The following is a 12,932-nucleotide window of genomic DNA, read 5'->3' on the forward strand; positions in this document are numbered from 1 at the left end:
TTTTTGCAGGCTTGCAGTTCAGCTGAACTACTCGTGTTGGGACTGCCTCTTTCTCCTCAAATGACACAGATCCTGTTATTTGCTGCCAAGGATTGAGCATATCAGTTTGAAGCTCTGCAACATGGATCCACCTGATGGCAGACATGGAATCTAGACAATCCAGCAGCTTTGCATGGTTAAAACCTTTGGTGTCCTCTCTAGGGGGGCTGAGACCCCAGGTTGAGAACTGTTGTTTGTTTAGTCCATGAGCGATTATGTGGTAAATGATGATTCTCCTAACTACTGTACCTTTCATTTCTGTCTTTCTTGCTGCAGCACAGTTAGAGAAGAGTGATTCAATCTGTGTGCAGTCCTGTTTAACAAGAATAAATGTGACAATGCATTTGTCAACATTGCAAAAGGCTGCTTTTTTCTTTACAAGTTTTTTAATAAATGATAATATATTCACTGTAAAACTCACCTTCAAATATGAAATTAAATAAGGTGTTTAAAAACAGTGTGAGGTTAATTTGCTTTTAGCAAAAGCTTTTAAATTACAAGAAAACCTCCCATAAAAAAGGAGAAGTCTTCATTTACCATTTAAGAACATTTTATTAAGAACGTAAAATAATCTAACAAGACAAAGCATAGAAATGTACAAGCTGGTCCACAAAAATACTGTGCAAATGTCATGCAAAGCAATCAAAAAGCAAATCAGACTGATTTATAGTAAGCCTAGAAGCAGTTACAAGCAAATCTGCAGCAGACAAGACATTTTAAAGAGCCATACAGATATTAAACTTTTCATCTATGCATGATTATGAAGGAACTGTGATAACCAACCAGAACTAACACAAAAACAGGCAACAAAATCAATCTGCAATAAATAGCTGTTAAAAGTGACTATGGCATGCTCTTCTCTCCTCTGACTTCTCTTGCTCTTCATCTTTCATCCTTATCAGTTCGTCTGTTCTTCAGCCTTGTCGATGTCCTCTGAGACCGAGGGTGCATCTCTCTGATGAGACAATTGATGAGTCAACCAAAAACAACAAAGAGTTATTTATTTAAACTTGTTCAAACATGAGAACCAAGAGGTCATTGACTCAAGGTCTACTAAAATGGTTTGACATGATGCATTGTTGTCTTACCACAGATCCTCCATGTTTCTGCTTAATGAAAGAGCAGGTCAGCCATTTAATGTACTCCTCTCTGACCTAGAATACCCAGAGAGACAGTTTAGTGATAAGAATATGGCCAAAACTAAACTATACTATCCTTTCTATAGCTGTCACTGTAAGAAGTGTCTTTTTATCGAACCCAAATGTCAGAGAGCAGATAAATGAAACAGTTACCTCTTTATTGAGCATGCAGTGGACGATGAAGAGGAAGGTTCCCTGCTGTGAGTTTAAGATGATAAAGAAGACCTGAAAGAAAAGGTTGGTCTGGTACAGGCCCAGGATCCAGGTACAGCCCAGTATGACAAACTGGGCCAGGATCTTGAAAATAATCAACCTGTAACATATGAGAATTATTATAGGTTAAAATCATAATGTGGCTGAGTCACTATGTTTCCCTGCAGCTACAGTGATGTAAAATAACAGTGATGTAAATATCCACCACCGCACCTTAATGTCTCATTTCACTTTAAAACATTTACAGACAGCTCAGCATCATCTTGTTTGACATAGTCTATTTCACTAAACAATACTAAGCATAATGTTGCTTTCTTTTTCTCTTGTTATTTAATGTTTGTAGATGTGCTACATTTCCCAGCCTGCTGGAGTACAAAATTACAGCTAGGAGTTGGTAAAAAATAATGGAAATTATCTTTAAGATGAGCTAAAAGTCACATTAAATCTCTAAGTTTTACAAATAAATGTCTATTGGGATATTTGAGAATCATGTCCAGTCCCTAGTGGAATTAACTTATGGAGTCATGACATAAGCAAGCAGCAACAAGAGGCCGGTGCAATTATGGTGGAAGAGATTAGTGTGGATGCTGCTAAGCATACGTTTTATCAGAATTCAACAACATTTCTTTGTTAAAAGAAGAACAAAGAACAGCAGTGATTTGTTTTCTTTTCAAAAACAACAAAAGTTGTGTACTGACATGTCTACAGTCGCCATGGTATGGGTTATGCAGTTCTCTATGGAGCTTACTCCTTGGTAGTGGCTACGTCGTGTTTTGTTGCTCTGATTGGCCCGTAAAGATGTGACAGACAGAACATTCATCCAACCACCCTCTGAGTTTTTTTTTCAAAGCCTCTGCCCTTTCCCAAAGGCTATCTATGGGTAGTTTATCAGATGGATTTGTGCAAACAAATCCATCTGGTGTGCCAGGTTAGGGTTTTCTGGTGTGTGTTTGTAATATGGGACATTTGCAATGAGGAATAAGACCAAATGACTTTGTTATATCTAGAACTATAGGTGCAGGTGTGATGTTAAACACTTTTAGTCCATACCGTGTGTCTTTGGATTGAGAAACATCACTCTTCATGTTGGCCAGTGTGGGTCTCAGACTCCATAGAGTTGCACAAAACAAAATCCCATTAAGCTAAAAGAAGAAAAGACACAAAGATAAAACAATGACAATAGCAAAAGAAGCAAAAAAACACTAGTTCTTTATAACAACATTAAGCACTACTTGTAAAAACAGTCAATAAAAAGGGATAGAAAGAAGGCCAGCTGTGTTCATGAAGATTCTTGCTCTGCTGCTCTTGTTACTGAAGCTGGCTATTTTTTTTTCTGTTATGTTCTGTGTTCTTCTTTGTCTTCTTCATTTGTTGTTTAATAGAAATTAGCAAAAACTTAGGAGTGTTAGTGCCTCCTACATTGGTGTGTAAATACAGCCATATGGGACTGTATCTGTTTTGGTCCAGTTACATTTGTTATGTGACTGGCACTGAACCGTGACCCTGAAAACTTGAGATTGAGGTCAAAATTAACTGTTACACCCCCAGTATGGATGTGCATGAATGGGACTGATGCTGATGGCCCCTCTACATCGAACCCTATCAATGAGTGCATGTGGAGTGAATGGGTGTGGCCTGCAGTGTTAACAGCACTTTGAGTGGTCAGATGACTAGAAAGGGTCATAAAAGCCCATTTTAATTTACCATTTACCACCACCATGACTAAACATGTGCTATGCCCTGGTAATGTCCCCACTGCTGTTAACACCACACTGCTTTGACAGCAAAACCACTCTACATATAACACAGAGAATTAAAAAGGGCCTTTTTGCTTTAAATTGGCCAATACTGAAGTTGTTCATTGCAGAACAAGTAGCAGAAAGTAGTGCTTCAAGAGATAAACACAAAATGATTTTAAAAATACCAAACAATATTTTCAAGGAGGGAAGTTTAGCTAAAATTTTTCCGAGGTGGAGGAGCAAAGGAGGATGCAAATGTACAATACTCACACCAAGAATAACGATCACAGGACCAGTCAAAGCCCAGTTAAAACTGCGTTTTGTAGAGAGCCAGCACCTGCAACAAAAAGAAACAATGCCTTTTTAACTAGCTGCTGCTCAAACATAGAGAAGAATAGAATTAAATCTAAGATTACTGATTGTTTTACTCACACGTTCGCCTCAGTAGCACCATATCCATCAGAGTACACCAGTGCAGAAACACCAACAATCACAAAGGGAACACCGTAGCCAACCAGGTAGAGCACTGGCCGAGAGAGCCCATCTCTCTGGATGACCTGCACCTTGGTAAGCCTTCGAACCAACAGGTGGAGCTGTAGCGCCTCCAGCAGCATCCACGCAAAACCAGCAATGACTAAGAAGTGGAGAAGACCCGCCATGACGGTGCAGGCCAGCTGTAGAGACACATAGGGAGGCGTCTCAGATGTAATGCTTGTGTAGATGTTGCAACATTTGGTTTGAGGGATCCAAGGAAGTATTTTGAGACTAAAAGAAACAATCTGATTCTAACTGTACCTCATCATCAGTGTATTCGTCATTCCACAGCAGCAGTAGATGGGAGAAGGCAAGATTAAGGCAGAGGTGAAGACGGGCCGTGTTGTTGATCTTTGGGTTCCAGCTGCACAAGAGGAAGGTCAAGATGGCCAAGCCAAAGAAGAAAAGCCCAATAATCACACACATTCTGTTTAGCCACTCCAAGAAAGCATTATCTGGTGGAGGCTGGGAAGACAGCAGACAAGTATATTCTGTGATCAACTTGGTAAAGAGAGCTGTGATATCAAACGCACATCAACAAAGATCTGTAATACCTCCCCGATCTGCATGATGAGGGCGAACGTGGACAGGTGAGAGCAGCTGCACACGGTGTAGTTTTCACCGCTGTACACAGCCGAACAGCCGTCAACTGACCAACGCGCCGTCCTCTTCTTCTCTCCTCTCGTCTCATCAGTTTTTTCCTCCCAGTACACACATGTCACCATTCCATTTGCAGGTACCTATAGAAACCAAAGAATTTTTAAACAGATTTTGCAAGAAAACAAGAAAGAGAATCTAGATAGATAAATTGAGCAGCACCTTCTTGTGATACATGGTAAAGTTGACGGGCTCAGTGAGGTTGGTGTTGTTTATCGAGGGTAAGAAGGCAGTGATGACATTAGAGTACATCTCTGTTTGGTTTACTGTTTGAAAGAAGTTGTGACTTAGAAGACTCTCCAACCCGTTTAATACCACAAAAGCAGCCGCTGCAGAGCCTTGAAAAAAATAAGCACAATCAAGGTTTGCTAATTCTATCTACATCGTCCATTATGTTAGTGTATAAAGCTGTAAATTGCAAAAATAAAATTGCATCACAGGAAAAATATTGTGCATTAAAACTGTAAATGCACTAGAATAAAGTCCCAAATTAATGAGTTGGTATTTTAGAAGAATAAAGCTGTTAAGAGAAGAAGATTCAAGTCCTAAATTTGCAGGAATAAAGTCTGAAATCTAAAAGATTAATGTAATAATTCTCAGAGTTTAAAGTCCCTATTATGCTCCTCTTGTAAAGCCAAAGTCCTTTTTAAATCAGTAAACCCAGAGCACAAAATTATTGCATAAATCTGACAAAATAAGGGTAGATAAAGTATTCATATGCATGATTGACTAAAATCAAAACCACTTACATGGCCAGCATAATTACAAAATGACTCGTTTCTCACCATTGTTATTTTTGGCTATAGCTTCCAGGTTGATCTCCATCGTGTTTCCTTTGGCTGACAAAAGAGAGAGCTCTGGGAAGGTGCCTCCAGGCCCACTGGTCTCCAAACCCATATCTAACACAAAGATTAGCATCACACAGCTTTATTTAGAATTACGCAAGTTAGAAATTAATAAATATCTGCAGTAAGCTTAGACAGATTCCCTTACCCACAGTTGGACTCGTCAGAGATCTCTTGGTTTTGTTGTGACTTGGCTTCAGTATTGTGGAAACTAAACGGTCTGAGATGTCCAGGATCATACTACCGGTGTCAGCATCACCCTCGCTACTAACAATGGCTGTCCTTTTTCTGGCCCATGGTCCTACCCCTGTGACCTCCTATTAGAGTGATCAATAACTGACTGGTTTATGATGCAAACACAAAAATATAAATAAAAAGAAACACTGAGAGTGACAAGAGTTTGAGGAATAAACAGTACCATAGCTGCATAATAGCTGTTCGTCACTGTCTGTAGGGAAAAAAAATAAAGAAATTAACTATATAAACAGCTGCAGTTTTACCCACGCTGTAATATGCATCAGCTTTTTTTAAATTATGATTAAGTTTATGCAAAACTACAAGTGCATACATTCAGAAACTTCTATAAACCTATAAAGTATTTTTTGAATATTTATTTAGAGGTTTGTCTTTTCGAGTGTTTTCACATGAAGCACAATTGCTTCATATTGTGAAAAGGCATGATTGCTCCCTGATTGTCTGTTTTCATAGTACCTTTACTCCTTGTATAAATTCTGTGCTATAGAGTGGGTGGCATTATGTGCACAGGTAGTTTGCAGTCCATGCAGACGGTGTAGACTATCCAACTACTATAAATGTTTATATTACTTTTAAGATGCCATCAAGGACAATCCAACAAATGTATAATAACAGAGTTGAATACCTGATATATAACCCTCTGTTAAACTAGTATATGATTTATTATGGAAATAAATACAGTTTGTGTAGGGTTCTTATAGGCAGCTAACTTTTTGTTTTTATCCTTACCGCATCTGGTAAGAAGGCATCTTCATTCTCTATCAGTTGTTTATCCATTTTGCCAAGAAAAGCTCTCTCTCTTGTCTCACCCTGCACCAAAAAAGTAAAAATAAAAAGTCATATTTAATATCAAACACTGAATTTGTGTTACAATAAAAAATACCCACACTTTAATATTATTAAAGTAGGGTAAGAGTAAGTATTTTTAACTATGACATCAACATGCAGCACATTTTAACTCTGCCTGTAATTCATTGTAAGTATAGAGTTGTATCCGAGTGTTGAAGTGTACAGGCTGGTTGATCACCCATCAAAAATCCCTCCTGAATACTACGTCACACACAGCAGTGCCATTTGTACCAATCCAGCCTGTGGCCCTTTGCTGCATGTGTCTCCCATCTCTCGTCCCATTTCCAACTCTATCCACTTTCCTCTTCTGTTGAATAAAGGCACTAAAAAGCCTAACAATAAATCTTAAAAAATAGAGCTGTGTTAACTTTAAATTTCAGAACATACAGTTGAAACCAGAAGTTTACATACACTATATAAAAAGGCACATAAACTTTTCTTTCTCACCGTCTAACATTAAAGCAGATTAAAATTTTCCTGTTTTTGGTCAATTAGGATTACCAAAATTATTTCTATTTGCTAAATGCCAGAATAATGAGAGAGATCATTTTTTAGACAATTTTTTATTATTTTCTTGGGAGTCAGAAGTTTACATACATTTCATTAGTATTTGGTAGCATTGCCTTTAAACTGTATGACTTGGGTCAAACGTTTTGGATATGCTTCCACAAGCTTCTCACAATAGTTTGCAGGAATTTTGGCCCATTCCTCCTGGCAGAACTGGTGTAACTGAGCCAAGTTTGTAGGTCGCCTTGCTCGCACATGCCTTTTCAGCTCTGCCCATAAATTTTCAGTGGGATTGAGATCAGGGCTTTGTGATGGCCACTCCAAAACATTGACTTTGGTATCCTTAAGCCACTTTGTAACCAGTTTGGCAGTATGCTTAGGGTCATTGTCCATTTGGAAAACCCATTTGCACCCAAGCTTTAACTTCCTGGCTGATGTCTTGAGATGTTGCTTCAGTATTTCCACATAATGTTCTTTCCTCATGATGCCATCCATTTTGTGAAGTGCACCAGTCCCTCCTGCAGCAAAACAGCCCCACAACATGATGCTGCCACCCCCATGTTTCACAGTTGGGATGGTGTTCTCAGGCTTGCAAGCTTCCCCCTTTTTTCTCCAAATGTAACAATGGTCATTATGGCCAAAAAGTTCAATTTTAGTTTCATCAGACCACAGAACATGTCTCCAAAAATTAAGGTCTTTGTCCCTGTGTGCATTTGCAAACTTTAATCTGGCTTTTTTATGTTTCTTTTGGAGTAATGGCTTCTTCCTGGGAGAGTGGCCTTTCAGCCCATGTGGATACAGGACTCGTCTGACTGTTGATAATGACACACTCTTACCAGCTTCAGCCAGCATCTTCACAAGGTCTTTTGCTTTTGTTCTTGGGTTGAGATGCACTTTTCGGACCAAAGCACGCTCATCTCTGGGACACAGAACCCGTCTCCTTCCTGAGTGGTATGATGGCTGGACATTCCCATGGTGTTTATACTTGCATATAATTGTTTGAACAGATGAACATGGCACCTTCAGGCATCTGAAAATTGCACCCAAGGATGAACCAGACTTGTGCAAGTCCACAATTCTCTTCCTGATATCTTGGCTGATTTCTTTTGATTTTCCCATGATGTTACACAAAGAAGCAGTGTGTTTCAGGTGTGCCTTAAAATACATCCACAGGTGTGCCTCTAATTAACTCAAATGTTGTCAATAAACCTATCAGAGGCTTCCAAAGACATGACATCATCATCTGGGCTTTCCAAAATTGTTTAAAGGCATAGTAATCTTAGTGTGTGTAAACTTCTGACTTTGAAGAAAGTAATAAAAATTGTCTAAAAAAAATCCTTTTCTTATTATTCCGGCATTTAGCAAATAGAAATAATTTTGGTAATCCTAATCGACCAAAAACGGGAAAGGTTTAATCTGATTTAATGTTAGACAGTGAGGAAAAAAAAGGTTTATGTGCCTTTTTATATAGTGTGTGTAAACTTCTGGTTTCAACTGTATGTATTTCCACTACTTAAAAACTTTCCTGTAATCAGTTTCAACAAATATTTTGAGTATGTTTAACTTGTTCGGGTTTACAGTGTACTCAAAGGTGCAGTGTGCAACATTTAGCCTTGTATCTTTCAGCAGAAAAAACTTTTTAAAAAATGAAACTGCTGATTAAAATGAGTGTTTTATCAACTGAATATATAAAATAGTTTTTTATCTAATTTATTTAGGATGAGCCTCTTATTCATGCACAAGGAAGGTCCTCTCCATGGACTCCATCTTGGATTTTTGCATCTTGAATTTTTCTATGGCACTAAAAGGGACCAAAAAAGCAGATGCAATTTTTAAAATTCCACCGGTTGCAGCTGTTACCATGAGAGGAGTGAGCATCACATACTAGAATCTGACCGTTAGATGTTGCAAATATCAAAATTTTACACACTGCACCTTTAATATCTCTAAAGGCATTGGTGTTTTGTCAGCCTAACTCAAACTTTCTCACAGATAACTTTAATTTTCAAACCTCTCATCTGATGCAAGTCCATATATCCATGGCATTGGAAACATTCAACATCTGCCTTGATCAGTTCCATCTGAGAATTTTATCCAGTTCTGATGCAACTGCCACTAGAGCTGCAACCATGCTAATCCCTTCACTGGCCACCATTGTTTACAGGATTGCAGTCCCTTCAACTAAACAACACCAGTCGCTACCACCTCCCGATTGGTCCAGTCATTCTCTGACTGGGAACAATCGTCTAAGCTTGAAGCTTTGCAAGCATTGCATGATGGATCCGGCTGATGACGATATTGGAAATCTGGCCAATCTATCTGCTTTGCAAAATTACCGAAGCCACACATTTGTTGTTGTTGAGTTTTGTGGTTCACTTGGGAAATGATCTGTCACATGTCTAACAGTATGCAAAATTACTTCATATGTTAAGTTTTTCCCTGTAAGATGCTAAACTTTGCTGGTAATGTTTACCTCTTCAAGTTCCATCTCATCTAAAATTTCCTGGAGACCTGTAGAGTCAGTGAAAAGGAAAACAAGTACATGAGCCGGTCAATGTCAGGTTATGACACAGTGTTGTATTCACCGTAACCAATAGTTAGAGTAGAGTAACACACTTTGACAGAATGAGGTCCCTACAATCCACAAGATCCCTGTTGAAGGGTATAATCCATCGGGGCAAGAACAGTAGAAGGTCCCTGGTACATTCGTGCAAATAGTTTGATAACCACAGATACCAGGAGTCTCAAAGCACTCGTCGATATCTGAAGAGAGAAATCACTTTTTAAAACACATACAGTGCTTAACAAATTTATTAGACCACCACCCAAAGTAAGGTTTATGCCACAGCTGTATCATGAAGTGCTTTAATGCGGACTCTTTCATTTTCAGTGAGCTCTCCATGTTTTACCATTTTGAACAGGAATGAGGGATTTCAAACTGAATTCACCTTTTTATACCCAAATTTGAGCCGGCTCACTGGGCTTCTCTGAGAAGTCAGAAATCAATCAAGCATAACATTCAACCACTAAAACTCTTTTTTTTTCTGTTCAGGAATGCAAGTAAATAACTATAATTTGACATATTAATCAAGAAATATTAATGTGCTTTACTATTTTTTTCAGTTTTTTGTAAATCAGTAAATTTGAAAATTCATGGATAACAAAAATAATTACATTTTAGCATTAAAAATATCATTTCAGTTTAAGAGCTTCTACATATTGGTGTATTAACCATTGCAGAAACATAAAATATGATTTTGGTAATTACCAATGCTGTTAATTTAGGGCAGCTACGGCATAAACCTTACTTTGGGTGGTGGTCTAATAAATTTGTTAAGCACTGTACATGTTTAAAATCATCTCACACAGGCATCAAGCATGGTTCCATACCTGTGCAGGGATTACGATAGCTGGCTATCACCTCAGGGTTGTTCAGACGGAAACCAGAGAGGCAGGTGCAGACGTATGATCCGATGGCATTTGTGCAGTTGGCGTAAGGACCACAGATTGTGGGGTGTCTTCCACACTCACCAATATCTGTCAGATACATAAAAACAAGTAAATCACCATAAATAACCCAAATGTGTGCAGTTAAATTAAAAATACACTTTTAGGTAATAAAAATAAGTCTGAAATGAAAAGCATGAATTTAAATACCTATGCAGATGTTTTCCTCGCTGGGATCCAGCTCTGGTATAGTTGGTTCATAGCCCACATTACATGCACAGGTGTAGGATCCAGGTGTGTTGGTGCACTCAGAATCAGGTCCACAGACAGTGGAGTTAAAGCACTCATCGATATCTGAGGAACAGTTTAAATGTGTTAAGAGTGCTTAAGTTTGACAATCATGATTTAAGCCATATTCAAGCATCCCTAACAGTAACTACACAACAAATAAGGATTTAAAATAAGCCTTATATTATATTTATATGAATTTTTGAAAAAGTTATTTTACCATAAACGATCATACAAGAGGATTAGAATTAATTAGTCTTTCCAAAAGAAACCACCCTCCATAAGGTATAAACTCTAAACAACAAACCATCCATCCATTTTCTGTTCTGCTTATCCCGTTCAGGGTTGCGGGGGTGGGGGGGGTGGAGACTATCCTATAAATGATACAATTACACCTCTACTCATGACCTTTGACCCCCCTCAGGTGGTGCCGCACTTAAAACTGTCATCATTCTGTCATGGATGTTACAACATGGGCTCAAGAACATGTCAGAAAACATGTCGGTCAACACAGTACATCACTGTGTCTGCAAGTGTGAGTTAAGACTCTTCTCCTCCAGAGGATGCCCACTTCTCTGAACTCATCTGAGATGGACTTAAGTGGAAAAGTGTGCACACATTTCTAATTATTTTTGGAAATAATGGCCGTCGAGTTTTCCAGGCTGCAGAGGAAAAGGGCTGTCCAGATAGCTATCAATACAAAGCACAAAAGCCAGCATCTGTAATGATGTGTGGGTGTTTTAGTGCCCATTTGCACATCTGTGAAGACACAATCAATGCTAAGAGGTTTTGAAGCATCCTTTTTCAGAGATGTCTGCTTATTTCAGGCAATCTACATTCTGCATGACAACAGCATGGCTTGGCATGCAACCGGCCTGCAACCTCCCACAGAAAATTCATGGTGCAAAATACAAAACAAGAACCCTGCACTGCTTAACAACTTACATCAAGCAAAGAAAGGAAAGTATTCCGATTTCAAAACCTCAGCAATGATATCTTCTGTTCACAAAATGTTGTTAGAAGAAAAGGTGATACAACACAGTGCTCCTGTCCCAACTTTATCTAAATCTGTTGCATGCATCAATTTCTGAAAGCGTGCATTTAAAAAAAATAACAGTTAATTTTTATCATTGGAACATTAAATGTCTTTTTCATGCTGTATTCAATAAAAATACAGATTGATAAGGACTTGTAATTGACTGTCTTGCTTTTATTCATATTTTAGGTCCAGACTTTTTTGGAATTGGGGTTTGCATGAACTGTATTTTTCTCCAATAGAAAAACAATCTAGTGCTATGTATAATAACTAAAAGACCATGAAAAATAAAAGGCATATAGTTGGTGTAAACAGACCTTGGCAGAGAGGAATTGCATGAGTGTCGAGTAAAAAGCCGTCAGAGCATTTACAGGAAAAACTTCCCATGTTGTTAGTGCAGGTCCCACCCTCACCACAAGGGTTGTTGAGACATTCATCGGTATCTATGAAAGAAAAGAAACATTTAATCCTTTACAGAAAAATCACTGCAGCTCAAGAACAGCACAGAAACAAGTGTTTCTACCTTTGCAGGGGTTGGACGTTGAGATTGGTAAAGCTGCATCAGTTGCCTCATATCCAACATGACAAACACAAATGTAGGAGCCGGGGTTGTTTTTGCAGTCGGAGTAAGAGCCACAAATCCCTGAAGTCTTCACACATTCATCAATGTCTATCAAGAGAAACAAAACATCAGAAATTCATAATTATAACAGGGAAGGACACCGGAGGTTACCAGAGTTTAGATGACCACATGGACCTACCCTCACAGCCATACGAGTCTCCCTGAGGTAGGAGTGCTGAAGGAATTTCATACCCAGAAACACAGACGCAGCCTCCATCACCTGAGCACTCAGCCAGCAGTCCACAGGAGCTCTCATTACACTGATGATGATCTAAACACACCGACAAGCAAAGGTAGAAGCTAACCATTCATGATGACAAGATAAAAACGGCCTTATTCAACTGATTTTACATGACAGGAAGATCTAATGCAAAAAATCAGGAAGCATTTCTTACAGGTAGCATAACCCATGTAGCTATGTGGATGGCCATTCGGTTTGTATATGTAGAATCCTCCAGGACAGAGAACAACGCTAATTGTTATGGCTGTGTTTGTGCAACCTCCTGTGTCAACATATGCGGTCCCTGAAGTCTCAGTAGCAGATTCGGTTGTTGGCAATGAAAACCTCAGATGAACATTGTAATAGAAGCCAGCCTTGTAAGTGCCATGGCATGTCATAAGAATTCTGTCTCCTCCAATCCCCGAGAAACGAACCCACTGTCCATTAAGAGTACCATCAATATTTAAGGGGTAGCCGCTAAAGGTGGTGGATGTGAATAAATAATTCCGAAATGGATCAGTTTTGTTTATGTAATTATCACA

The 12,932-nt window shown here is 38.7% G+C and overlaps 1 protein-coding gene across 1 annotated transcript; it reads right to left on the reverse strand.

The window, feature by feature from the left end:
- Positions 1-937: 937 nt before the first annotated feature.
- On the reverse strand, positions 938-12,581 carry LOC121503960 (adhesion G protein-coupled receptor E2-like). Its single transcript, XM_041778581.1, has 15 exons — positions 12,566-12,581; positions 12,310-12,441; positions 12,072-12,218; positions 11,866-11,991; positions 10,435-10,578; positions 10,168-10,314; positions 5,107-5,220; positions 4,484-4,587; positions 4,219-4,404; positions 3,926-4,129; positions 3,565-3,804; positions 2,442-2,533; positions 1,332-1,491; positions 1,128-1,193; positions 938-994 (listed from the first exon to the last, which is right to left on the reverse strand). Exons 1-15 carry the CDS (start codon positions 12,579-12,581, stop codon positions 938-940), a joined length of 1,935 nt encoding a protein of 644 aa, XP_041634515.1.
- Between the last annotated feature and the right edge of the window lie 351 nt (positions 12,582-12,932).

The sequence above is a fragment of the Cheilinus undulatus genome, linkage group 21, assembly GCF_018320785.1.
Source record: "Cheilinus undulatus linkage group 21, ASM1832078v1, whole genome shotgun sequence".
Lineage (NCBI taxonomy): Eukaryota > Metazoa > Chordata > Actinopteri > Labriformes > Labridae > Cheilinus > Cheilinus undulatus.

Coding starts and splice junctions, on each gene's coding strand:
- LOC121503960 (XM_041778581.1), bottom strand. Junction 4,405..4,483: donor TTACCATGTATCACAAGAAG/GTGCTGCTCAAT, acceptor TGGTTTCTATAG/GTACCTGCAAATGGAATGGT. Junction 995..1,127: donor AGAAACATGGAGGATCTGTG/GTAAGACAACAA, acceptor TTGTCTCATCAG/AGAGATGCACCCTCGGTCTC.